General features: G+C 40.3%; 1 protein-coding gene across 3 annotated transcripts in view; it reads left to right on the top strand.

Annotated features, from left to right (window-relative positions):
• Nucleotides 1-25,117, top strand: part of pcgf5b (polycomb group ring finger 5b) — a 25,762-nt gene extending 645 nt beyond the window's left edge. Inside the window, exons 2-10 of one of the 3 annotated variants that reach the window (XM_076298013.1) lie at nucleotides 665-755; nucleotides 1,143-1,478; nucleotides 4,234-4,330; nucleotides 6,452-6,507; nucleotides 6,851-6,910; nucleotides 12,196-12,347; nucleotides 15,217-15,315; nucleotides 17,740-17,829; nucleotides 21,898-25,117. In XM_076298013.1, the coding sequence (XP_076154128.1) occupies nucleotides 1,364-1,478; nucleotides 4,234-4,330; nucleotides 6,452-6,507; nucleotides 6,851-6,910; nucleotides 12,196-12,347; nucleotides 15,217-15,315; nucleotides 17,740-17,829; nucleotides 21,898-21,945 (717 nt within the window). In that variant the 5' untranslated portion in view covers nucleotides 665-755; nucleotides 1,143-1,363 and the 3' untranslated portion in view covers nucleotides 21,946-25,117. The remainder of the gene's footprint in view (nucleotides 1-664; nucleotides 756-1,142; nucleotides 1,479-4,233; nucleotides 4,331-6,451; nucleotides 6,508-6,850; nucleotides 6,911-12,195; nucleotides 12,348-15,216; nucleotides 15,316-17,739; nucleotides 17,830-21,897) is intronic. The other 2 variants (XM_076298014.1, XM_076298012.1) reach the window with 2 other exon arrangements.
• The last annotated feature ends 686 nt before the right edge of the window (nucleotides 25,118-25,803 follow it).

Genomic DNA, 25,803 nt, shown 5'->3' with positions numbered 1-25,803 from the left:
TTAGGCTACAATTCTAAACAGGTCGTGGCTGTTGTACCCTACGCTAAATGGTCTTTGACAACTTTTATAGCATTTTAAGCAATGTATGTTGTCGTAAAATAGGCCTGCAATCCATTAAAACAACTGGTTAGAAACAAGAAGACTTTTTAAGTAAGACGATGTTGCGGGAATGACAAGCTGACTCAGTTTCGCAACAGAACAGTGGCCTACGTTTAGCTACATTGCTAATACACTCCACTAACTAACGAACTAATATTTTTAGATCCAGTGGCAGAAAGAGAGTTATGTAATTTGAATGAGACGTCTTCAACTCTGTCTTAAAGTGGCCATCACTTTCGTTTTAAAGAGCAGGAGGCGGGACTTACAAGAACAGTACCATGCACCTGTATGCTTGGAAGAGGCGCATATGAACTTTTTTTTAATGAGGTGTTTCCCCATCCCTGTATGTTTTTAAGTGTTTTATGTTTAACCCTCCTTTGTGTTCGTTTTATGTTTACTAGTTTGGTGTTCCCGGTCAAAAATGACCGCTGGATTATAAATCTAGTTATAAATCCATAGTAACACACATCATCTAATGTTGTGATAGACCTTTGTATCAACTTCTAGGCCTATTCTATTGAATATAACCAGTTTTGTTCTTCCATTTGCTATTTATGGCCTGCAGGCCTCACTGACCTGAGCTCATGCAAGTCAGAAAGGGGAAGATTCTATTGGGGAAAGGTTCCAGTAGCATAGAAGCAAAGAGGCGCTGTGAGGTGTGTTTGTGTGTTTTAATGTACAGAAGCACATACAGTCCATTTGATCAATAACTATGTGCCTGGACTCAATTTTATACTCTGACCATTTTCTCACCCATTCATTTCTAATGGCCGGTCATTTTTGACCGGAAATATACATGGGTGTTCTAAAGTTAAATAAAACACTCAAATTGTTATAAAATTATCAAAATTTGGTTTGTGTGTTCAGATGCCCTGTGTTAACAAAGTCAAGGAGCCTCATGGTAGTCAGAATAAGTTAGCAATATTTTTGAGAGCACCTGTCTGAATCCTAGGCTATACAATGCTTCAAAAAATTAAGAACAAGTGTTAGAACTAATCATACAACTCTCATTTTCTCTGCATCATCTCTGTGCCGACCACAAGACCAAGAGGGTGAATATGCTTTCTACCTGGTACCATGTCCCTGACCGTGCTTAACATGAGGGCCCTCCATGAAGCATCCCAACGGAGTGGCAAAGTAACCTCACTCCCATGAGAAGTACACCACCACCCACCACCACCCCAACGCACTGAGCTCAACATCCCATCCTGCGGGTCGCGAGGTCCCCCACCTCATCCCCACCCACGCCCTGTGACCAACCAAGATGGCCACTGCCCATAGGAAGCATCTCGTCAAGGACTTCAACCACTTCATTACCTGCTACGTGTGTAAAGGTTATCTGATCAAACCCACGACTGTCACAGAGTGTCTGCACACTTGTAAGTTGTAAGCACACACACACACACACACACACACACACACACACACACACACACACACACACACACACACACAAATGTTTCCTCTGTAATGCTTACTGAAGCCAGTTTTTTCCTTCAATAATCTGCCATTAAAATTGCTTTGAGTCTTCCCACCTTTCTGCCATTGCCTGTTAATTGGCAGATGTGGGGGTGAGCAATCTTACAATTGACACCTCAGGAGGGAGGAGGTTGAATATAGTCATCTTCAGGTTCAGTCACCATGACAACAAATATCCTCTTTCTGCTGCATTGATGGTCTGAGTGATTGGATCCAAACTCCCTGTTTGTTGTGGGTTATCTAGACAGGGAGCCATCACAGTGAATTGTCTCACTAATCCAGAAAAATGGTTCTGTAACTCAGGACTTTGTCTAAATGGCCCTGAGGTGCATCAGGGGAAATTTCAAGAAATAGTCTATCCTCTTGGCTGTCAGGGTCCGTTAACAACCGATCTGTCCTTTTTTCTTCTAATGGAATCTGGCTATAACACCAGCGTTAAGAAAACAGAATGAGTGAATGGCTGGATGGGTGGATGGATGGACTGACTAAGAGCATTTAATACGTTGTTATCTGCTTTCTGCATTGTGTCTGTCGCCATCAAGGTCTGTAAAGACCTGAAATGTCCTTCTCATCTGATGGAATCTGGCTATAGCGGCAGCATTGGGAATGCTAACATCTTGGATGGATGGATGGATGGAAAGATAAATAGATAAATAGATGGATGGATGGATAAATGGTTGGGAGGATTGATGGAACGATAAATAGATGGATGGATGGATAGATGGTTGGAAGGACTGATGGAATGATAAATAGAAGGATGGTTGAATGGATGGATAGATGGTTGGAAGGATTGATGGAACAAAAAAATTGATGGATGGATAGATTGATGAATGGATAGATGGTTGGAAGGAATATTAGAACAATAAATAGATGAATGGATGGATGGATAGGTAAGGAGCATTTATATTTTCATATCTACTGTCGTCTATATTATCCACCTCCTTTGTTAAGCCAGCAGGAGCAGAGGCCTGACGTTCCCCTGATCTAAACGACATGTGGCACCTATGCTACTCTGATACGCTATTGCATAGGTCTGCCAGTGGCGTTCCACAGCCTGGCAAGTGAATGTATACCAGGTCCTGTAGGGCTTGGCTTGCCCTATATTTCCGCACACCGCACTCCAAGCTGACCTGATTGTTGCTGACACGGTTCTGACGTAGTAAACACCAAGTCTGTGGTTGCGTGACGAGAGCGCTGCTTGCATTACAAAGGGAAGACTGGGGGTAGAGCTATAATGTGTCATCTTTGTGATTGTCTGTCATATCACAGGAGCTAAGGATAGGATGGAATGTATAGAGAGAGATCAAGTGTGTGTGTGTGTGTGTGTGTGTGTGTGTGTGTGTGTGTGTGTGTGTGTGTGTGTGTGTGTGTGTGTGTGTGTGTGTGTGTGTGTCTGTATGTGATGTGTATGTGTAATGTGCAAAGGTGAATGCTTATTTGGAATACCTGTCGGTTGTTGTTAGTATCTGAGTTCACATGTCTAGATGTGTCATTCTCTTGTATTTGCTGTTGTCTTGCAATGTGTTTGTTGTTGTTCTTGTTGTTATGTACATGTGACTGTGCTTCTGTATATGACTTTGTATTTGTGTGTGTGTATATGTGTGTGCGTACATTTGTGAGTGTGCCAAAGAAAGTAAGCAGGGGATATGTGTGTGTGTGTGTGTGTGTGTGTGTGTGTGTGTGTGTGTGTGTGTGTGTGTGTGTGTGTGTGTGTGTGCGTGTGCGTGTGTGTCTGTGACAGATAGAGAGAGATGTTGAGAGTTGGCTGCTGCTGTTGGCTGCAGGAATGTGATAGTTGTTGTTGTGGTGGCCAGCCCTGTGTGTGTGTGTGTGTGTTTGTGTTCCGCCCGGTGCCCACTCACTGTTTATCAGCCTGCCAGTTCGCAGTTTTCAATTTCGCTCCTCAATCAGACGCCTTCACTCCAACACCCCCCCACCCCCCCCCAAAAAAAAGGCCTTATTCCCCATGGCTCTGTGCAAACCTGCAAACCTCACAGGACATATCCCTGTCTTTTCCTACTGAAAACTTTATCACCTCAAAAAAAAGAGTTCAGTTTTTTAAGAAGAGGGTCAAGTAGCAATACTGTAAAGACCATCCCAGGGATACAAAAAGTGTATTTGTAATAAAAAAAAGGCTTGGAAATGGTGGTTCTGGTCTGTTTTAAACCTCAAAGCTGTAATCAATTGTAGGGTTTTTCTAGTACAGGTCAAGTGTCAGTGAAAATACCATCCAAATACATAGCAGTTATAAACAATGATTAGTTTTATTGTTGCTTGATTCAGCTACAGCTTCTGGGAATGGTGTTAAGTTAACACATGTGGCATTTTGGACAGCTTGCCACGTTGGAAGGACAGTTGTAGTGTGGCTGCCATATTGGCCGGCACACACAGATGGCTTTTAGCAAATGTTTTTAACGTTAGGCCGTGGCGGCCGGGGGAAGAACGTTGATTATTGAAGGACACTGCACAGTCTCGCGTGGACACAGTCAATGTCCGGGAGCATCGCACATCTTGCCAAATGGTCTTGGATGTTAATGAAAGGACCTAGTATGCATGCCTGTGATGTGTCCTTTTGAAGCTGATGTCTGTGTCTCTTTCTCTCTCTCTCTCTCCCTCTTTGCCGCTTGCCCCCCCCCTCCATTTTCCACCCCACAGTCTGCAAGAGCTGCATTGTCCAGCACTTTGAAGAGAGCAACGAGTGTCCCAAATGTGGCATCCAGGTGCACGAAACAAACCCTCTGGAAATGTTGAGGTAAATGATGTTGCTCACTGCAGATGCTGTCCAGTGTCATTAATACACAATACAGTAAAGCCATGTGTATTTTAAGTGCACAGTAGGGCTGCAACCAATGATTATTTTCATAGTCGATTAATCTGACTATTATTTTCTCGATTAATCGATTAGTTGTTTGATCAATAAAATGCTAGCAAATGGTGAAAAAATCTTGCATCATTATTTTCCAGAGCCCAAGATTATGTCTTTACATGCCTTATTTTGTCCACACACCAAAGATATTTAGTTCACTATCATGGAGGAGTAAGTAAAGCTGAAAATATTCAAGTTTAAGAAGCTTCAATCAGAGAATTTTTATGTATTTTCCATAAAGAATGACACAAACCGATTAATTGATTAATCGTTGCAGGCCTAGTCCACAGCACAGACTTCTAAACTGCGTGTTTGATTGTATAGAGAGTAAGTATGAAAGTGTAAGAGTAAGCTTATGATTGAACAGTCATGTGATAAGTTTGAGATGAAGATGTCAGTGGTTGATTTAATGTCCTCTTTTTTGCATATCATCATGTTAATCATGTTATGTGGGGGAAACAGTGGGTGAAAAGTGCATCAATAAGGTCCCTTCTGTCCATTTCCAAGCAGGTTTGAATTAAGCAATTTCAAACATTGACAATGGTCTTCAAATGTACCCGAAAAACCAAATGAGCCCAAACGCATCTGTCATCACCCCCCCCCCCCCCACACACACACACACACACACACACACACACACACACACACATACACACATACATATACACACATAGACAGACACACACTAAAGACATCCCTCACTTTAGCTTACAGCCCCCATCCTGACTGCTCCTCTTAGTCATCTGATTACAGCAGCACAGGGACAAGAAGTTGGAGATGGGGCTGGGGGGACTTGGGGAGGGGATGGGGGGGGCAGTTGTGTGAATGTGATCCGGGCTAGGCCTAGATCCAGACAACAGCTGGAGGGCAGGGCAGGAGCCAAAGCCTCCGCCGACAGAGAGAGAGAGAGATAGAGAGAGAGAGAGAGAGAGAGAGAGAGAGAGGACAACTGAAAGTGAGAGAGAGGGAGAGAAAGAGACTGTGTTACTTGATGCACAGGTGCCGAGAGAAAGAGAGAGAGAAGGGGGAAAGAAAGAAACAGAAAGAAAGGGGGAGAGAGAAGAGTGGGGAAGAGTGGGATGAGAGAAAAGAAGGGAACAGGAGAATAGAGATGGAATAGATTGCGCGGAAAAAAGAGAAACAGAGACGCGTCTAGCAGCTGGACTCGATGCTGATCTGGCCGGATCACATTCAGAGACGGCTGCTATATGTATGTAGGGAGCGTACTGAACAACTGAACAGAGAGAGAGAGAGAGAGAGAGAGAGAGAGAGAGGACAACTGTGAGTGAGAGAGGGGCAGGGAGAGTCCTTTAGACCTTCTTGGGTGCTTTCCGATCTACATAGTTCCAAATTCATTCTAGTTCACTATCATAAACCATTCATTTTTTTTAATTAATATAGGCCATTATTAATGACAAATAAAGAAGCCTTAAAAAGTTCTATCTTTTTGATATGATGTTTTTGTTGAATTTTGCATCACATATAAACGAATGAGTTTGTTTTTCGCTTAATCTTTTGTATTGATCTCATGGTTTAGAGTTCCCGAACAGTACTGAGGCATGACTCAGCATTACTATACTGATCTGCGCATACATTATTGTTGTAAATGACTTGTTTGTAAACAACTTGTAATAATGGGTATTGTTGTAAATAGTGTATCATTGTGTGATCAAGTGTGTTAAATTGTGCCATTCAAGAAATATTAAATGTTATAACATTGTGCATATACTGTAGTGTTCATAGTCACATAGTTTTGTGCTATATGATAAAACAACAAAATAATTTTATTTTTGAAAAATGTTATTCATTTTGCCAAGAGAGTAATTATAAGTTGTTGTTCAACGTTTTCTAATCTGAAGTGGAATTGGCCTTGTCTTGATATGATAGACAATGTATCTCAGAGCGTCTGGGCATTGTCTCTTGCCCAGCTAACATTCCTTCATTATCATCTGTTTTTCTCTCTCTCTCTCTCTCTCTCTCTCCCTTTTACCAACTGCTTTATCACAGGCTAGACAACACTCTGGAGGAAATCATATTCAAACTTGTCCCCGGACTCAGAGAAAGTAAGCCTGCATACACTGCATATTATTTTTGTAGTGCATGCATTATGTATTGTGTTTATTGCTTCGTAAATCAACAGTGCAATTCTGTATGTGCCGAAGGAAGTGGTGCTTTTGAGCAGGGGATGTGTGTGTGTTGTGTTTGTGTGTGTGTGTGTGTCTTTGTTTGTTTGTTTGTGTGTATGTCTGTCTGTCTTTGTGTGCACCCCTGTCTCTATGTGTGTGTATGTCTGTTTGTTTGTGTTTGCGTGTGAATGTGTTTGTTGGTTTATTGGTTGTTTGTTTATTTGTATCTGTGCCTCAACATTATCGATACCTTTTCCCAACCCATTTGTTTACCACCCAGGTGAACAGCAACAGGAGATGGAATTCTGGAAAAGGAATAAGTCGAGAGAAAATGGAGAAGGTAACCTCCAACCATGTGATGTCCATTTTAGAAGCATCCAATATGGAACTCCTGTTAGGGCAGGACCTACTGATAAATCCACCAGACCCATCTCTCTCTCTCTCTCTCTCTCTCTCTCTCACTCTCTCTCTCACTCTCTCACTCTCTCTCTCTTGCTTTCTGTTTCTCTCTTTCTCTCTAACTCTAACCCTACACACACACACACACACACACCATATCCATATCACAGACACATTCTTTGAGAATGAAAGTGTTTGGTGGAAACTGTTGTCCCTACGGTAGAAGTTATATTTCCTGTATTCCAAGTAGAGAACAATTTTGCAGATTGTAAAGCTATAAGTGGTATTCCTGCAATGAGCCGTGATCATTGCTACCTTTACTGTAGAAGCCCTTAGTTTCTGTTTTGTTGTGAATCTGTGTCTGTGTCTTGTTTACATAATATATAGATCTAGTATATATGTCTAATATAGCTCAGTCTATTAGACTATTAGTCTCAGACTCCTTTAGTCTTAGTCTGAATATAATATAACCTGTGGTCTGTGTCTGTGTCTGCTGGGCCTGTCTCAGTCATTGCTCCCATGATAAAGATATTTATGGATTCTTTATTTATCTGAATTTCACTGTTTGGTTTGGAGTTGAGCAGCCATGATAACCACTGCATGCGAGTTTCTTGGTGTGTGTGTGTGTGTGTGTGTGTGTGTGTGTGTTCTGTTGGGGGGGGGGACTCTTTATTGGCTGTCTGTCATCACAGGTCACAAAAAATACCTAATCATTGCTTTGCCCTTGCGTGTGTGCATGTGAGTGTGTATGACAAGAGACAGAGTCACACACATGCACAGACACACACACACACACAGACAGAGAGTGGTAGAGGAAGAAAGAAGGAACACATTACTTTATTATTTGTATGTGTGTGTGAGAGAGATAGAGACAGAGAGGGAAAGGTATTACCGAACACCCCTGTGTGTGTATTCATATGTGTGTGTGTGTGTGTGTGTGTGTGTGTGTGTGTGTGTGTGTGAGTGTGGGTGTGTGTGTGTGTGTGTGTGTGTGTGTGTGTGTGTGTGTGTGTGTGTGTGTGTGAGTTTCCTGACCCACCTGATTGAGGTTAACTGTATGTAGTCCCCCTGGGCTTGGGGCTGTTGTTCAGAAGTGCAAAAGTGTGGCCTCCATTCTTCCATTGTTTGGGTTCACCGCCCCCCCAGAGAGGCTACATGCCCTGTTAGTGGCCTGCTGAACAGACATCATAAACACACACACACACACACACAGTCATGCACGCACACATACACACACACACATTCACGCACGCACACACACACACACCCGCGCACGCACACGCACACTCACACTCACAGAGAGAGAGAGGAGGATTTCTTTGAAAGCATTGTTACTTGACAATCTTCAACAACCGATTAGTAGCAATAAAAAAAACCTGCTGTAGCTACCTCAGTGATGTTGTGCGAGAAGCAGAACTAAAAGCTTTTGTAAGGCCTTGTGCCTCTTTTAGTTGTGAGCTAGTCAGGCACGTAATTGTGACCCATTAGTTGTGTTTACACAATCTGACTGACATTGGCGACCCATCATATTGTCAATAACTCATGTAGTAATAATGTAATGTAGAGTAATCTGATCATATAATCATATATTCAGGTTTAAAATTGTTGTTCTTTCCCCGTTTGTTTTACTGTGAAAGGGCTGAATGGATGTATTTGCAGATGAATTGCTCAAGTGCTTTCATGTTTCTGTGTGTCGGGGATTTGTTATGATGTTGGTTTAGTTTGCCAGTATTCTGAGAGTGCGCCACCCACAGTAAGCAGTCACTGGGTAGCTGCTACTGTGAGAGTCAAACACTTCTGCAGAAATGGCACACACACGCGTGTGTGTGTGTGTGTGTGTGTGTGTGTGTGTGTGTGTGCAGGGGCGCCTGCAGGAATTATTGCTATGGTACGCACACCCATCACCCCCCGCAAAAAAAAAAAAATTCATTCGTGAACAATATTTGTCCGTTTTAGGTCCGTGCATTGGTCAGTCAGCAAAAAAGTAGCCTACATAGCATAACAACATCCACATACAATAATACAACGACAACGTCTACAATGACCTATTCATTTGGACAACTTGATACAGTCATAAACAGGCTAAAGTTACCTTTAGTTTTGTTCTAGCGTAACGTGACGTCTGGCTTTAGTGCAGTCTAACGTTCTGACAAGCTCAACAATTGCCTACCTTGTTCTTGTCCATCTGGAATAACTCCTAGCTTTGCTGCCACCATCCTTTCTGTTTTCGTTGTTTAAAACTTGTGATATCCATGATGAGTATTGAGTTAGTGAATTAGCTTAACATTGTGTGCTGATAGATAGCCGAGTAAAAGAAAACAACAAGTAGCCTATTGTGCCTGCGTGCGTATTCTCTCTCCCGCTCAAACAAAATGTGTGCACGTTAATTTTGATAACGTGTTCACTAACTTTACGTAATAGAAAATGGTAAATAGCCTGATGGTATGCAGCTAATGGGATACTGTGCATAGTTGGGAAGGTATGGTAGGCCAATTTGGTGTGAATACACACACACACAAGGGAAATTTTCTCTCGCTGTTGTAGCCTGATGGTACGCACAGTGCGTACGGACGTACACCTGCAGGCGCGCCTGTGTGTGTGTGTGTGTGTGTGTGTGTGTGTGTGACATGTGTTATGCCACTTTCTTATGTATTTGTGTCCTGAGAGGACATGAAGTGCTGAATAGCCAGTAGAAATACAACAGTACTGAAAACACTTTACACTGTTTCACATCTCAGTCTGCAGGAGCTTTCTTTAACTGAGAAATGCTGCTAAATTATCTGATAAACTTTAAAGTTAAGATGTCATTCCTGTCTCTTGTGTGTTTTTGTCCTGTAATGTAGGCTTTTTATCATGTCTAGTTTGTTGTTGTGTTCAGGTAGACATTTAATTACCGCTGTCTGAGAAAGAACCTGCTAAAACAAGGACATTAACTTCTCCCCCGATTGTTTTGAATACATTAACAGTACATGTTGTTGTTGTTGTTGCGCTGTGATTCATTTACAATCTCTGAGCACTATTTTATCTGGTTGTTTTGGCCTGCATTTTTACTCAAAAACCTGGTGCCTTTTGCACCTGAGAAGTAACCTTGAAAGTAGTAATTCACTTTTAAAAAATATTTTTCATCATTGCCTTTGCCTTAGTTGAATGAAGACAAACCCCTGGTGCTCTTCATAATGTTTGTGTGAACACGAATTTTCACAGAAGATTTGTATAAGATGTAATCTTTCCGTGTGTTATTTTGGGCTCAGTTGTGACTGTCACTAGTATTTGGTGATGTATAAAGTAAACCCTTAATGGTTCCTTGGATTGTCTAAATGAAGCCATCCGTGAAAGTCTCTGAAGGCATACGTTTTATTGGACTTCACCCACCATCGCCTCACAGCTGTGCTTTTGTAAAAAAAAAAAAAAGGACATTGTAGAATGTTCTGGAGTGTCTCTAGAACCTACTGTAGACAGATTCTATAGAACCTCGTAACAGTCCCTCTCTTTCTTTGGGAGAACTCTGGGCCCCGATACAAGGACATTTTTCTCCTCAGAGTGCCTGGGACTCTTGTGTGTAGAGCATTCCGGAATCCTACCACCAGCTGCAGAATGCCACTCGTTGCGACCCTTGCCAGACAAAATTAGACCAGCAAATGCGCCCCCGTTGAAAGATCTGGGGAGAATTTTCTTTGTGGCCTGCTATTAAACGCATTGCATCGGTGGGGGGTTAAATACATTTTTTCCCCAGCAGTGCCATCCAAACTCTCTCTCTCTCTCTCTCTCTCTCTCTCTCTCTCTCTCACTCACTCACACACACACACACACACACACAGAGGATTTTGTGCTGGGGGACACCAAAGAGAGATGACTTAAGTGTGTGCAGCTGTGACTAATTTTTAGTGATTGGATAATTACCTTCAGTATTAATTTTCTCCGATAGCACCCCCCCCCCCCCCCCCCAGTAATTTTTCTCCAGAGAGAAAAGTGCTTCTGGTCGTTTTGGGGGTGAGGGGGCTGGAGGTGGTATTGCAGTTGAGAGAAAGAAAGAAGGAAGCAGAAAAAATGGTAGGAAAGAAAGAGGGAGAGAGTAAAGATGGCGGAGGAAGGATAGAGAGAAATGGGTGGTTGGGGGGGTAATGATTTGGGGAAGAGAGGGGTGGGTGTAGGCAAGAAAAAGCAGGATGTAGAGAGAAAGAGAAAGTGAAAAGAGAGTGAAAGTGCTTGTGGTTGAGCTCAATCCAGTTCAAATGTTGCCTCTCCAAACAGCATGCAGGCTCTTTAATTTGTGGCGTGTCTTGCAGCCACTGTAAGGAATTATTTTGGGGGAGGATCTTTGCAGAGGCTGAGGTATTTCACTCTCTCAATAAGCATCTTGTTATACTCACTTAGGGTTTTGGGTACCAAGGTTGCACACATACTGATAGATGGTCTTGATTTAAGATTAGGGCTGTAACGATATGCGTATCGATACCGAAATCGCGACACTCATCCACAAACCTGTGTCAAAGGCTGAATCGTGACACACCCCCTTCAGTGTTTCCTGCAGCTTTGCAGTTTACGCGGCCGCACTTTTCTTTTACTGTCTCTGGACACACATAGCTTTTCTGTTGTTTAGACATGGTTATAATCACTTAAGGTATCCTAAGTGCATAATACTCCACTGTACTTTATTCAGTTCTTTATGCCAAGTGCCTCCAACATGACCATGCAGCTGGGTTACCACCCAGAACATGACGTCTGTGCAAACCCCTAATAACAATGTTTTCCAAGACTCAAAAGGGCCTGTCCCAAAGAGGAAAAGTATTACCTTGAAACTTAAACACACATAGGGAAACTGAACAGTTCAACCAGTAGACTATGATAAGATAAGATGATATAGATATTTCCAGGCTTCAACCAGACAGCTGTATTAAAGAGATAGAGTTGTAATAGAAATAGTAGGCTATAATCAGAAATTCAGTATTTTCTATTTTTATATCAGGATATAATATAATACAGATACAATAATATATTTTAATCCTCTGGTGTTCCAAGGTAGACAATTGAAATGTTATTTAAAAAAAAAAGTGTTTTTTGTTTAAAAAAATAAATAAAATATCGAGGTATGTATCGAACCATGGGTCAATGAAATGCCCTTCATTTGCGGGATTGTTTTTTAAAAATAGTGTTAATGGCTTCATATCTTAGCTGTTGATTTTTATATGTGTTTACACCAAACTTCTCTGATCCCACAACTATTAGACGGCTGCCCCAGGGCCAAGAGAGCTCGTCTGGACGAAGATGAAGAGGAAGATGATGGTACTGATAAGGACTATCACCGTAGTGACCCACAGATCGCCATCTGTCTGGACTGCCTGCGTAATAACGCCCAGGTCGGAGAGAACACCGTCAAGGTCAGCCCACGTGCAGATCTTCCCTCATCTCTGCTGTGTCTATAGATAGATATAAAAATAATTCTTTATTTCAGATCCAGGGGGATCCATATCACAATAAAAAAACAAAGAGTTAAAAAATACAAATTTATATGCATATACACAATACATACATACATACATACATACATACATGCATACATATATATATACATACAGTTAAGAACAAAATTATTCATACCCCTGGCAAATATTGATTTAATGTTGGTTTTCTCTTGACCAATATTATGTTTGTTCTGACTGAAAATGACACTGCCACATGCTAAAAGGCTGTACGACAATGTGGTAGAAACATGAAATCAAAAAATGAAGCGTTTTTATCTTTTTTTAATATTTTTATGAAAAATAGCGTGTCAAAAATTATTCATTCCCTTTTTAAACAATCACTGGAAACATCTTTATTTGCCATCACAGCTCTCAAAATGGTTCATATAATACCTACCAAGCCTCTTCATGTCTCCACAATGATTCTAGACCACACCATTTTAGCAGCAATCCAGGTTTTGAGGCAGGAACAATTATTTGCCATCACTTTGGCCTTGTGCTCACTTTTTTGACGGATTTAGGTCTGGACTATTGCTGGGCCACTGTAAAATGTTGATATTGTTCTCTGTTTACCATTTCTTGCCTTGTTTGGCTGTATGTTTTGGATCATTGTGTGGTTTAATGGTCAAATGCCGCCTATTGGGGCAGGTCTCTCAGCACACTGATCTTTTCCTCCATCTCAATCTTATATGTTATTATTTCTTATTTCTATGTAGCCTCTTGTTTTAGTGTTACCGTTAACTTTGAGAAATGAGTGACATAATTTATTTCTGGCCACTATAGATAGACAAACAGATTGATAGACATGATTCATTCATTCATTCATTCATTCATTCAATCTTTTTTTATTCTCGGAGGTTCATTGAGGGTAGTCCCTATTTTCAGTGAAGCCGAGATTACACAGTAATAATGGAATACAAGAGATATAGTATAATAATTGTGGAAAATAAAACAAATAATAAGATAACCTACATACCATTATAAAGGAGGAAGGGAAATAAAAATACAGAAAATATTAATAATAAAATAATAACAATAATAAAATAACATTTACATAAAACAGGTACAATTTGACATAGGAAGGATTGTGATTACAGATCTGAATTGATTATAGGACAGTAGAGAGTTCATTTGTATGTTACATTGGAGATTATTCCAGGAAGTAGGGGCACCATAACAAAAGGCTGACTTTCCCAACTCAGTGTGGATACGAGGAACATCAAACAGTCATTTGATCTGGTCTGATAGGGACCAGAATTCCAAACAAGCATGTTTGACATATAACCTGGTAATTTTCCAACAATACCTTTGTAAATAAAGAGATACCAATGTCTCCTTTTAGTCAAAGATGACCAACCCACTTTACCATAGAGGACACAATGATGAGTGCTATAGCCATCACCAGTAATGAACCTCAGGGCAGAGTGGTAGACTGAGTCCAGGGCTTTAAGTGAGCAAGCAGTAGCATTTATATCACATCACCATAGTCTAAAACTGACATAAAAACTCATACATTCCATAGGGAGGTTGGCTTTGTTTCTGTAGAAGAAACTAATTTTTTGTCATGATGACATGGTGATTAATAGATGCAGAGATTCACATACAGACATACATACAGACATATCTTGAATTTCCCCTTCAATCAATAAAATTGATTGATCAATAAAGTATCTATCTATCTATCTATATATCTATCTATCTATCTATTACTGTACAATACAATACAATACAATACACACATACATACTGGTATTTCAATGGACTTATTCATTCATAATTATGACCACCATAGCCTCCAAACAGGTCTAATTCAGTTTAAATTGCAATGCTTAGTTTTTAGACAATGGTATTGTTGAGATGACCAGATGGGCATATTATCAGACAAACCCTTGAGGAGACACATGTTTGGATCACACTCCCCCATCCACTCGTCTCTTCTTTCTCTATGATTATGCCATTGGTGTTCACTGCTCAACTGGTTGCTAGGATATCTTGCTTAGCGATAGACCTTGAAACCCTTTCCTCTTAGCATGCCCCAGAATCATATGGGGTGATATGAATGAGTAGTAAACTCACCCGCTCTTCAGATTGTGAGGTGTGTGTGTGACATTGTTTTTTTTTTTTGTTGTTTTTTTTTTTTCAAATGTTAATTTATTCTCTGTCCTTGAAAAGAGGTCAGAGAGACTGATGGAAGCAGTAATCTACAGGTATTCATTTGCCCAGGTGGTCGTTATGAAGTTATTTTTGCCATCATTCCTCTTCACAATGGCACAGCAGCAAGATGACTTACAGGGCCAATGGAATGCAGGGATTACGAGGCATAGAGCTTTCCAGTAGAGACATTATGCAGAACAGTGACATTGGACAACATGTTCTTATCCAGCTGTGTGTATGATCACTACCATACTGGGCTGATGGAGATGGTTAGGTTATTGTATTTGGCAGATAAATACAATAACCAAAGGTACATTTCAGTACACAATGCACTATAGTGAACCATATTGAGGTTATTGACTATAGTGTAAGTAAGACTTCGAACACAGCTAGACTAACGTACAACAGGAAAAACATTTGCTGTATTCGACAATTTCACTATTTCAATACCCAGTGCACTATAGTTAATGTTATGAGGTTATTGACTATATAGTGGGCTATGTAGTGAAATAGTGAAGACTTTGAACACAGCTACTGTCTTTGAAAAAACTATTGTACATTTGAATCTTCTTTTGCTGGTTATTGCTGTTGTCTATTAATGTTGTTGATGTTGTTGTTGTTTACTCCATAGGGCTTAATGAAGAAGTTCATCCGCTGTTCCACGCGAGTCACTGTCGGAACAATTAAGAAGTTTCTCAGTCTGAAGCTGAAGCTTCCGAGTTCGTACGAGGTAAGATGGCAGTGCTTTCTCCTCTCTCGTGCTACCCTTACACTTTTCCAGATACTGTACCTCACGGCCATTGGTACCTCACTGGTACAACATAGATATAACATATAAAATGTATGCAATGATAAACAGTGTGGTCATAAAGATGGAGGTGCAGATATGGATACTTTCAGTGAATTTACATAGATTCTGACTAGGGCTGGGATTTTTTCTTATGTGGTTGAAAAGCAAGAAATGACCGCGATTTCGTGGTATATCTCTTTAACAACCCCCCACCCCCCCAAAAAAGAAAAAACAGTTCTGATTGCAAGTTATGGATTATGAATTTTGTGCCGGGATTACACTTAATTCCCAATTACACTTAAAACAGCCACAGCAACAAAGATCACCGGACCAAATGCTTCACACAGCCATTTCACTGGTACACAATAGATAGATAGATAGATAGATAGATAGATAGATAGATAGATACTTTATTGATCCCCAAGGGGAAATTCAGGGGGTCTCAGTAGCATACAGACATCACACACAACATGCACTTACAGCAGAAATGGTAAATATAAGTATAAGTATAAACATATAACCAAACTCCACTGTACAATAGAGACAGTAGGAGATAAGAAAAACTAACAAAACTAAATACTAAATATACTATATAAATTATATCTAAAAAATCCAGTGTGCTTGAGGGTGATCAAGCATGAGACGCTTGTAGTGACAGGGCCTGTAGTTCTGTGTGCATGGTGAGGTGCTCAAGAGAGTGAGTGTCATGGTGAAGGTGCAAAAGTAGTCCAACAGTAGTCCTGTAGTTCTGTGTGTATGGTAAGGTGCTCAAGAGAGTGAGTGTCATGGTGAAGGTGCAAAAATGAGGACTCAAGAGAGTGAGTGTCATGGTGAAGGTGCAAAAGTAGTCCAACAGTAGTCCTGTAGTTCTGTGTGTATGGTAAGGTGCTCAAGAGAGTGAGTGTCATGGTGAAGGTGCAAAAAGTAGTCCAACATTAGTCCAACAGTGCAATAATAAGGTCTAGAGACCAGCATAAATAATATGGACAAATAGGAGAGTAAAGTATAATGTAGACAAGGTAATATAAAAAACTATAAAAAAAACTATGTCAGTGCAAGAACAGGTTGAGGTAATAGGGTTTCAACCATTCAGTATTGTAGCATATTACATGTACTGTATGAGGGGCAGCCGTGGCCTACAGGTTAGGGCTTCGGGCTTGTAACCGAAGGGTTGCCGGTTCGTTCCCCGACCAGTGTGAAAAATGTGAAGTGGTTGAGCACTGCTCTCCCATTCCCACATCTTGTGTGCTTCACCTAACTGTGTGTTCACTGTGTGCTGTTTGTGTTTCACTAATTCACAGTTTGGGATAAATGCAGAGACCAAATTTCCCTCACAGGATCAAAAGAGTATATATACTTATACTTATAAGTTTGAAGTTAATCTTTATACTAACACTGATTTTTTTATGAATCATAAGTATCCCTCTGAACAGTGAATACATCTTATTCCTAAATAGGAAACTGAACCTTTGACCCAGTAGGTGTTAGCATCACCATGTGTCAGTTAAGCTTCAAGAACCTCCTAACTGATATCAATCTCAAGAGAGTGCTATTGCTGTTGAGGTACCCTGTCTTGTTGAGCTATTCTCCTGCAGAGGTGCTAATTCTTATAGCATTGTTTTGGCCAAGGCTCTGTTAAAGCCTCCTCTACTTCCCTTCCCGCTGAGACACAGTCATACAGCCATAGCTGTTGAAGCTCTCCTCTCTCATCAGGCAGGCCAGGGGAAAGAGCGTGTGGCCCTGTCTCTCTTACTTCACTTTACTCCATGAGAGTGTTATAAAAAGCACAGAGGCCTTAGGATATGCACTGCACTTCTGCATTCGTTGCCCAGTAATGAGCATAATCTGTGGTTGTGATGATATCCAAAATTATTTAAGCAACAAGCCCCGAGAGGCTGTAGGTTCTAGTGATTTTAGGACAGCTAAGGGGCGTTGTTAAGCCTGACACAAACTGGAACCTATGGCCTTGCGGTTCTTATTGCTTTTCTAAAACGGTTACTAATATTCCTGGCAAGATTTCATAAAATAAAGGCACAGCAACAAGACATTTTATGATTTATTCATAGATCTTCATTCTTCCGCCAAGAAATATATTACTTCTAACAGAATGGTTGCCAAGCAACGCAGAGACACAGTAACCTTAACTTTTGTATCAATTTGTGGCGCAGTAATATATAATGCAATTCGGTCAATGTGAAGGGTTCACCAATCATAATCGAGGAATGGAACTATCTGTTCTAGAAAGATATGTAATCTATGTATTAATATATCTATAGTTATGCCAATATCTACATGTTTACCCCTGTCCATATATCCTTGTGTATGCTGGACAAATATACATCGATGATCTCCTCATCTCCACAGCTAGACGTTCTATGCAACGGTGAGATCATGGGAAAGGACCACACCATGGAGTTCATCTACATGACTCGGTGGCGACTGCACGGGGAGAATGTAAGCTGTGCGCCAACAAGGAGTTAACTCTCTCTGCTCCTTCTCTCCTGTTTGCCTGTCTAATCCCTGCTGCCATCATCTCATGGGTGGGGAGGTGGTGGGCCCCCGACTGCTCCAGAACTGTGACATCATTTTAAGCAGATCAGCTTAGACTTTACTGTTGCATTTTATTTGTTATGGTACGAGGAGGTTAGGGACTGTTAGGAAACATTTGTATTGCAGTTTGCTTCTAAATGTCTTTTTAACTGTTCGAAACTGGTGCTGATTGGAGACACTGGCATTGAAGCCGTCACTGGACATAGAAATTAAGATTTGTTTATGTCAAGACAAACCTGTTAACAAAAGCAAATAACACACAGCAGTTTTGGTCTATAATATTTGACTTGCGCTTAATTCTTATTTGCAGCATTATAAGTTCAATTGTCCAATGCAGGTTTACACTTCATACTACTACTACTACTTCTACTACTACTTATAATAATAATAATAATAATAATAATAATAATAATAATAATGTAGGAAATGAGCTACTGACATTCCAAAGAACATGGATCATTATGAAAGCTTACAGTTTATGCAGACTATACGGGAACAGATACTGTGGTTTTCTTTCACTAAAAGGAAGAAAACAAACCAGCAGACCATACTGTACTCTGGGTCTGAAGTGATTATTTCCTGTTCGCCCATGCCCATAGTGTCAAAGGACATATACAGCGTTTGAGGGTATTGATATTTCCATATTTGCAGTGGTTCAGGCCATGGCAAGCCTCCAAACCGCCAGTGATCTGAAGCTGCTCACTGCATTAAAGGTGAAGAGGGGTGGAGAGCATACAGATAATGTTTACCTTTCAGAACACACAGTCACAGAGTGTTCTGCTAGCTTTAAATATGGACCTCAGCATCACTTTACCCCTCCAGGTCATGAAATACATTATTAGATCAATGGAGCGTTCTACTTGTCTTGTGAAGAGCCGTGTAATAAATTATTTGATCCAGTGCCCTCCACATTTTTTGGCACCCAAATAAGTAAAGATGAATAAAATAAGCTATAAAAATCTACTTTTGGTATTTTATCTTATGTTTACGATGAAAACAATAAGGAAAAATCTTGAAGCTTGAAGAAAATTTATTCTGAGAAAGAAATATAGATAGATAGATAGATAGATAGATAGATAGATAGATACTTTATTGATACTAAGATAAACACCAAAAGATGATTCCATTTATGATTTTATGATTTACTCATCTTTACTAATAAATGCGGAGGACACTGTATATATAGATGGATAGATGGACAGACAGAATGTGCACTAAACACAGTCCTGGTTCGGTAAATGGAAACAAACACAGTGGTTTGGATGACATAAAGTCAAGTCGTAAGTCATAAACAGTTCCAGCCAATCAGCTTGTTGGTTGTGCGTGTGCGTGTGTGTGTGTGTGGGGGAGGTGGGGTTGTAATTTGCATGGCTGTCGAGTTCAAATATCAACAACTTTTCAGCAGAATTGCAGACAATGATTAATACAACATAGAAGCCGACACACTATGATGGGTTTTGCTGCAGCCCTGGCGCCGAGGGAATTAATTGCAGTGCTGGTGACGGTCACTTTTAGACAAGCGATGGGGGAATGTTGGTGGCCCTGTGGGTCAAAGGTCATAAAGGGGGGTAACGACTGTATCGATGCTACAGAAACTCAGGGCCGTGAGGAGGCCAAACAGCTGACCCCACAGGGGGTATCTCTCTCACGAGGTGCCTCTCTGCCCTGAGAATCTCACACTTGCTTACAGCGATGTGTGTTGATGAAAAGACTGTGTAAAGTATCTCATCGCATGCTTATCGTGGTGGTAACAGATCCAGTTTGTTAGCGCCCAGGCTGGTGTGTCCTAGTTTGACCAGCACGGCGGAACACTGACCTGATTTTCGTGTTTTTTTTTTCTCCTCAAAACAAAACATATATGTTATGTCTACACCGTGAAGCGAGACATGTTTATTGTGTAAATACAGGCAAGGACAATATAATTTCAAAAAAGATGAGAATGTATTAAAGATTTGATTTTCCACTGTATACTGAGAAACGCTGAAGCAAAACTAGTGTTAAACAACTGATATTAACTTCTAGCATGTTTCTTAGAACCTCTTGAGGACTTCATCTATTCCCACATCCCCTGCACATCTCTTTGTGTTTTCAGTGCAAAACTCTACTATAGCGTTATTTTAACATCCGTATCTTGTCATAAATTAATGTGGATATTGGTCTACATTCCTGCTGAGGCAGGTAAATGAAATATTCACATAAGTGTGACTTTTAACACAGATCCACCATACTATTTAAAAAGGTGAAGGCAGGAGGCTCTGTGTTAGACACTTAGCTCCCTAAGTGGAGAGATCCCTATGGCTTTAGTGTCCAGCGAGAAAAGAAAGACCTGCAAAGAGGGGGAAGGTTTCTCTTTTTCTCTCTTTCTCTGTCTCTTTCTTTCTTTTCTTGGTACAAATAAAGCTGAAAAAGGAATGAAGGCTATCTGAGGTTGGTAATGAATTCCCTTTCGGGGCGAAACAGCACAGGAAAGTGGGCCAGTATCGTTCACTGTCGCCACCTCATTTCCTCTCTCTTCAGGTGAAGTGCTGAAATGTCCTTCCTCTAGAACTCTAAAAATAGGGCCCAGTCTGGGCTTGGTGTGACTCACCTGCACACACACACATGCGCTCACACACACACACACACACACACAAACACACACACACACACACACACACACACACACACACACACACACACACTGACACTTACTGACACTCACACACACACACTGATACTTCTTCCACATACGCATATCGTTCCCACTCTCTCAAATCTGAACACACAGGTACACATGTTCCCCCCTTGATCACATTTCTGAACACACACATACCTGCCTGATCTCCTCGGCACACTTGGAAGCATTGCCTTGCCTTGCCTTGCTTTGCTTTGCCTTAACTCTCTCCCTCTCATTCATGTGCACAAAACATATAAGCTAAGAAACAGACCACATACACACACTAACACACTCGCAAACTCTTGTGCGATATACTTACTGACATTTTCTCACACGGTCACACATTGGTCTCTCTCTCTCTCTCTCTCTCTCTCTCTCTCTCTCTCTCTCTCACACACACACACACACACAAACATGAACACAGAACTTGTGTTGACAGGGTATAGCTCTTCTTTGCATGACCCGATCTCGTGCGCATCGGTAAGGGAGAAGACGCATTCTGAGTTTTTCTCGGGACCGGATGAAGGTGTGGGGATTAGCTTGTTGCATATTTCTGATGTCCTGACGGACTCCTCCGGTTACTCCGCTCCGCTTGAGCTCCGCTCCGCTTGCGCTTTAATTTACAGTCGGACACGTGTTCTCCGCAGGTCTAAAAATAGGTCGAAACAGGAGTCAGCAGAGAGCAACCTCAAACTTACCCCCTGGGGCTTTATTAGTAGTGATTTATTGACCAATATCAAATCATTTTTAAACATTAAACATGGTGTATGGGCATCATTTTATGTTGTGGCTATATATAATTTAAATACCAGTAATATACATTTCAGTATTTAGTGACATTTTTATCTGGAACTGCTCTATCAGTGTTCTAGTTCTTAACCCCATGACTGTGGCAGAGTATGTATCTGTTAGTGATTAAGACACAGTAAAATTAGTGATACTCTCCTGATCTACTTCAGGGTCAATGTCTGAATGTGTGATCTGTTTTGCTACTTCTTTGAACAGAATTGGCTGATGTTATTTGATGGATTCCGATTGGCTCTCAGCTTTTTATCGTTCTCAAAATTGCTCTGAAAATGATCCGCAAAGATATCGTTCTTCATATCATTATCATTATAGTTAATGTGTGGACGTCATCATTCATATTGGCTAGAACAATACTTTTTTGTTGTTATCGTTATAGGTATCATTATTGGTGTGAACGGCCCTGCTACATAAATGGATGGAGTGCACCTTTAAATTGTGATGTCATTGCCTGTAATGCAGATTTATAAGATTGATTGTTTTTAATGCCATTTATCTATCTCTTTCCATAGGCCTATCCCATGGTACTGGAGTACAGGCCACGGATCGACTTCGGTTAGCCAATGAAAATAAGCCTGGAGGCCACTTCTGCACTAACTTCAGCCCATTGGTCGACAGCACAATGAATGGACACACCCACCAAGTGGAATCAGAACATATTCTCACACATGTTTTACTTCCTGAGGCCTTGACCTGAGACTTTTCTCTTTAATGTTTTTTTATGTATATTTTTGGATTTCCAGTATGTCGAATTCCAGCAGTTTTTTTTTTTTTTTTTTAAATCCATCTGAGTTGGACAGAGGGAACAGAAGAACTGATAATGGAATTTGGGAGAAGAAACCCATCTCACATCACAATGAAATGGTTTGATTTTGTTTTTAATTTTTCACTGTTTTATTTTTTTACATTTGTTTATCTTTTTGCTCCATGCCGCAAACAACACGAAAGAAAGAGAGATGGAATGGCCTCACAAGATAATGTTATCATTACATGGCCAGAGTTGTTCATCACCAACCAGAGCCAGTGGTGGCAGGTTATGTGTTTGGTCTGAGATTAGCATCGATGCCGCTAGCATAGCGCTCAAGTATCATGTCCAGATGCATCTGCTCAGCGTTCTGTCTGTGATCACAGTGCCTTTCTCTTCTGGTAACTTTTCCTATGGATACCTTCAATGTATCTCAAGTAATTCCCAGCTTGTTAATCACGATGACTGTGTTATGGTATATAGCCTACTACAGTACATATCCAGTGTGTATTCACCCACATCTGCATTATCTCCAGTGCACTCAGACAAAGTGCAATGACACCATATGTCTCATGACCTTACCATTACAAGTGCCATATTCTATCAGTGTAACACTGCATAGAAAGGTGCATACTGTATCAAAGGGTTAATCCTTTCAAGTAGTAATAGCTATATACAGGCAGCATAATGTTATGGTAAGCAGTACTATACAGGGAAGAATGCGGTAAAAAGCATTGTGTGTTCATTTTAAACACATGCCTGACAGCATGTGTAAGCCTGAAATCCATGTTTATGTATGTTATGAAGTACTGCTTTTGTGCCTATTTTGCATCATTTGAGATGCTGAAAATGCTTCTAGGTGTTCAAAGGAAGGGTTACCCCTTTTCGGTCCAACAACCCATGATCTATTTTGTGTTTGTGTTGCCTCTTGTTGATCCTTTGCATTGCTGTCAGACCCAGAGGAGTTAGTTGCCACCATCTTTGGCCTTACTTATAACTACAGCATTCATGACTTCCAACAAAGACATTAACTCACAAAATGTCCATAATCTCTTCTCTACATACAGTAGAACAATTGCTTGAATGCTGGGCAACATCTGCCCGTGGGTTAAGCAGAAAAAAAACACCCAACACCAAACCCTTGCTAATTGCCTATTCCATAGCACTCCATTCCACCATTGAATCAGTAACACATAGAGGACTTGATAGGAGCCAATACTATGTGGCAAATGAAAGCCGTTTTTAGTTTGTTTGTAAAATACTGGGATGTCTGACACTCCGTCTGCACTATGACCTTGGATTTGTACTGTTTGTATATATAGGTGATCTACAAAGAGGCATGCTCTGATGTCCTAGTGGTTGATACCGTTGTGTTACACTACTGCAGAAGATGTTTTTTTGTTGAAAATGCTGTAGTAGTGGTTTGAAATGTTTGTCTTTACCCCCAAGCGCCTATGTTTCTACTGTTTAGCTTCTGAAGACTTGTGTTTTTTTATCGTTTTTGTTTTTACATTTTATTTCTGTTTTCACTGTAATGGGCATTTTGGTCAAATTAACTTGAAATGCCTCGTTAGTATTCTTTAAGAGGTGTGAAGAACTGTCCTACCTTGATTTAATGCCTATAGGTCTCCCAGATACTGAAGTTCTTAGCAATACATTGCTGAAATAGGATTTATTTGACTTTGTTGAGAAGTGCTCAAGGTACTAAAAGACAAAGAGGATTCAACATCAGTTTCAGTAATACTTCATTCACATGTGGCATGACTGACATTTCCACTTTGTTAAGCTTTGATAACCAGTGTCATGCATGTCATGTCAAGTTCATGTCATCTTAGAAGTACTAATCATGTCTAAAGGAATTATGGAAAGATCCAGATGATTCTTCTGAAGTTCATGATCACTTTCCGAACAGGAAAATTTTAAAGGCCCATTCACACCAAGAATGACGACGTTCACACATAAACTATAACGATAACGATATGAAGAACGATATCATTGGGGATCACTTTCAGAGCGATTTTGAGAACGATAAAAAGCTAATAGCCAATCAGAACCTATCGAATTTTAGCTGTCACATTCATTAACACAAGGAGAGACTTTGTTTATCGTTATTCAGTGTGAACACTTTTATCGTTATGGTTATAGTTATTGTTATCGTTCTTGGTGTGAATAGGCCTTAAGACGTACCAGGGTTGAAATGCTGTTAGTTGTTTGTGCCAAATAGCTACAAAAATGGCTCATAATGTGGTTAGATAATTACAACATATTACTTTTTTTAAGGCTATTTTGGAAGTACAGTGTAACCCCCACCACTACCCCCTCCCCAAAAACAACACCAAAGATGCATAATTGGACTGCTGGTATTGTTTATTTATTTTTTGCACTGATTTGAATGACAAAAAGGTTGAAAATGAAAAAAGCCTGGGCAAAAAATATAATGCCTAATAATACTTGAAGTCACCTAAAGTTCATTCCGTTCCCATATATATACACACAAACCAAAACAGAGCACTTCTATTTAGACATTCAGATGTACACTTAAGACATGTACACAGTTATAAGTTGTATGTTTTCTTAGTGTCTTAAAGCAACCAGTAAATGAAAATATATGAAAAAAATTGTCGAAACAGCCTGAATACTCTCAATATTGCATTTACTCTGTGTATCTGTAGTACTCCCAGATCATCATCATTGTCTGACATGGTACAACATTTGAACATGTGTGTAGAGTCCTTAATCTTTGAATAGTCCTTGTGTTGCAATGACCTATATGTATTTTTGTAACAAAAACACTTGTAGATATTTTATCTAAAAATGTGGTATGTTTAACATATAAAATGCTGCTTAGAGATCATGTATTCTATTTTTCAATGTAACTGTGCCTGAAATGAGTCCTATAGAGGTTAGACCTGTATTTACACACAAGAGGTGTTCTTTATGTTACAGAATATTAAGAATAAACACAGTTGTGTTTGAAGTCTACCGTATCTTGCAGACTCGAGAAATTGCAGTTCTTATGTCGGGTTCTTGTAATTCTTTCTTATTGGCTTTGTGAAAGAAGCCATGACAAAAAAAGATATTGTTATTTATACTGTATTGTGTCTATGTCTGTGTGTGTGTGTCTGTCTATCTGTGTATGTACAGTATTTATGTATGTGTGTATGTATGTATGTATGTATGTATGTATGTATGTATGTATAGTATGTATGTATAATAATTTATGTAAGTATATACTGTTTGTATGTATGTATTTTCTGTGAAGTCCACAGAATTGTCTTTGTGTATATTTCTTAATGGGTTGAAATGAATTTAGTTCCCTTCATCTTGAGTAATAGTAAGAGATTCATCAGATTTGTCTGAGAACATACAAACATAGGTAGGAATAGAGCATCAGCATAGACAATGATCTGAGCGGATGGCACTTCAGTGCACCATCTCCCAGAAATGAGATAGCATCTCTTGGATGACAGTCACACCTAAATCATCCGCTTTTGCGCGGGGGAAGGAAATCTTGCTGAATTGCAGAACTGGAGAGAGAGCGAGAGAGAGAGAGTTAGAAGTTTGGGCCCGACACAGAGTCATATTTTCTCTGTGATTTCACTGGAGCGATCCATCTGCCAAGGATTGGGTTTCCTCTGCACTAAGCATTCATCTAAATTTCAAATGCTTTGAC

Source organism: Alosa pseudoharengus, unplaced genomic scaffold (genome assembly GCF_046254945.1).
Source record: "Alosa pseudoharengus isolate Yale_2024_CS ecotype anadromous, Long Island Sound unplaced genomic scaffold, YU_APseudo_1.1 YU_APseudo_1.1_scf_21, whole genome shotgun sequence".
Classification (NCBI taxonomy): domain Eukaryota; kingdom Metazoa; phylum Chordata; class Actinopteri; order Clupeiformes; family Clupeidae; genus Alosa; species Alosa pseudoharengus.
This window is presented reverse-complemented; position numbering and strand designations above follow the sequence as displayed.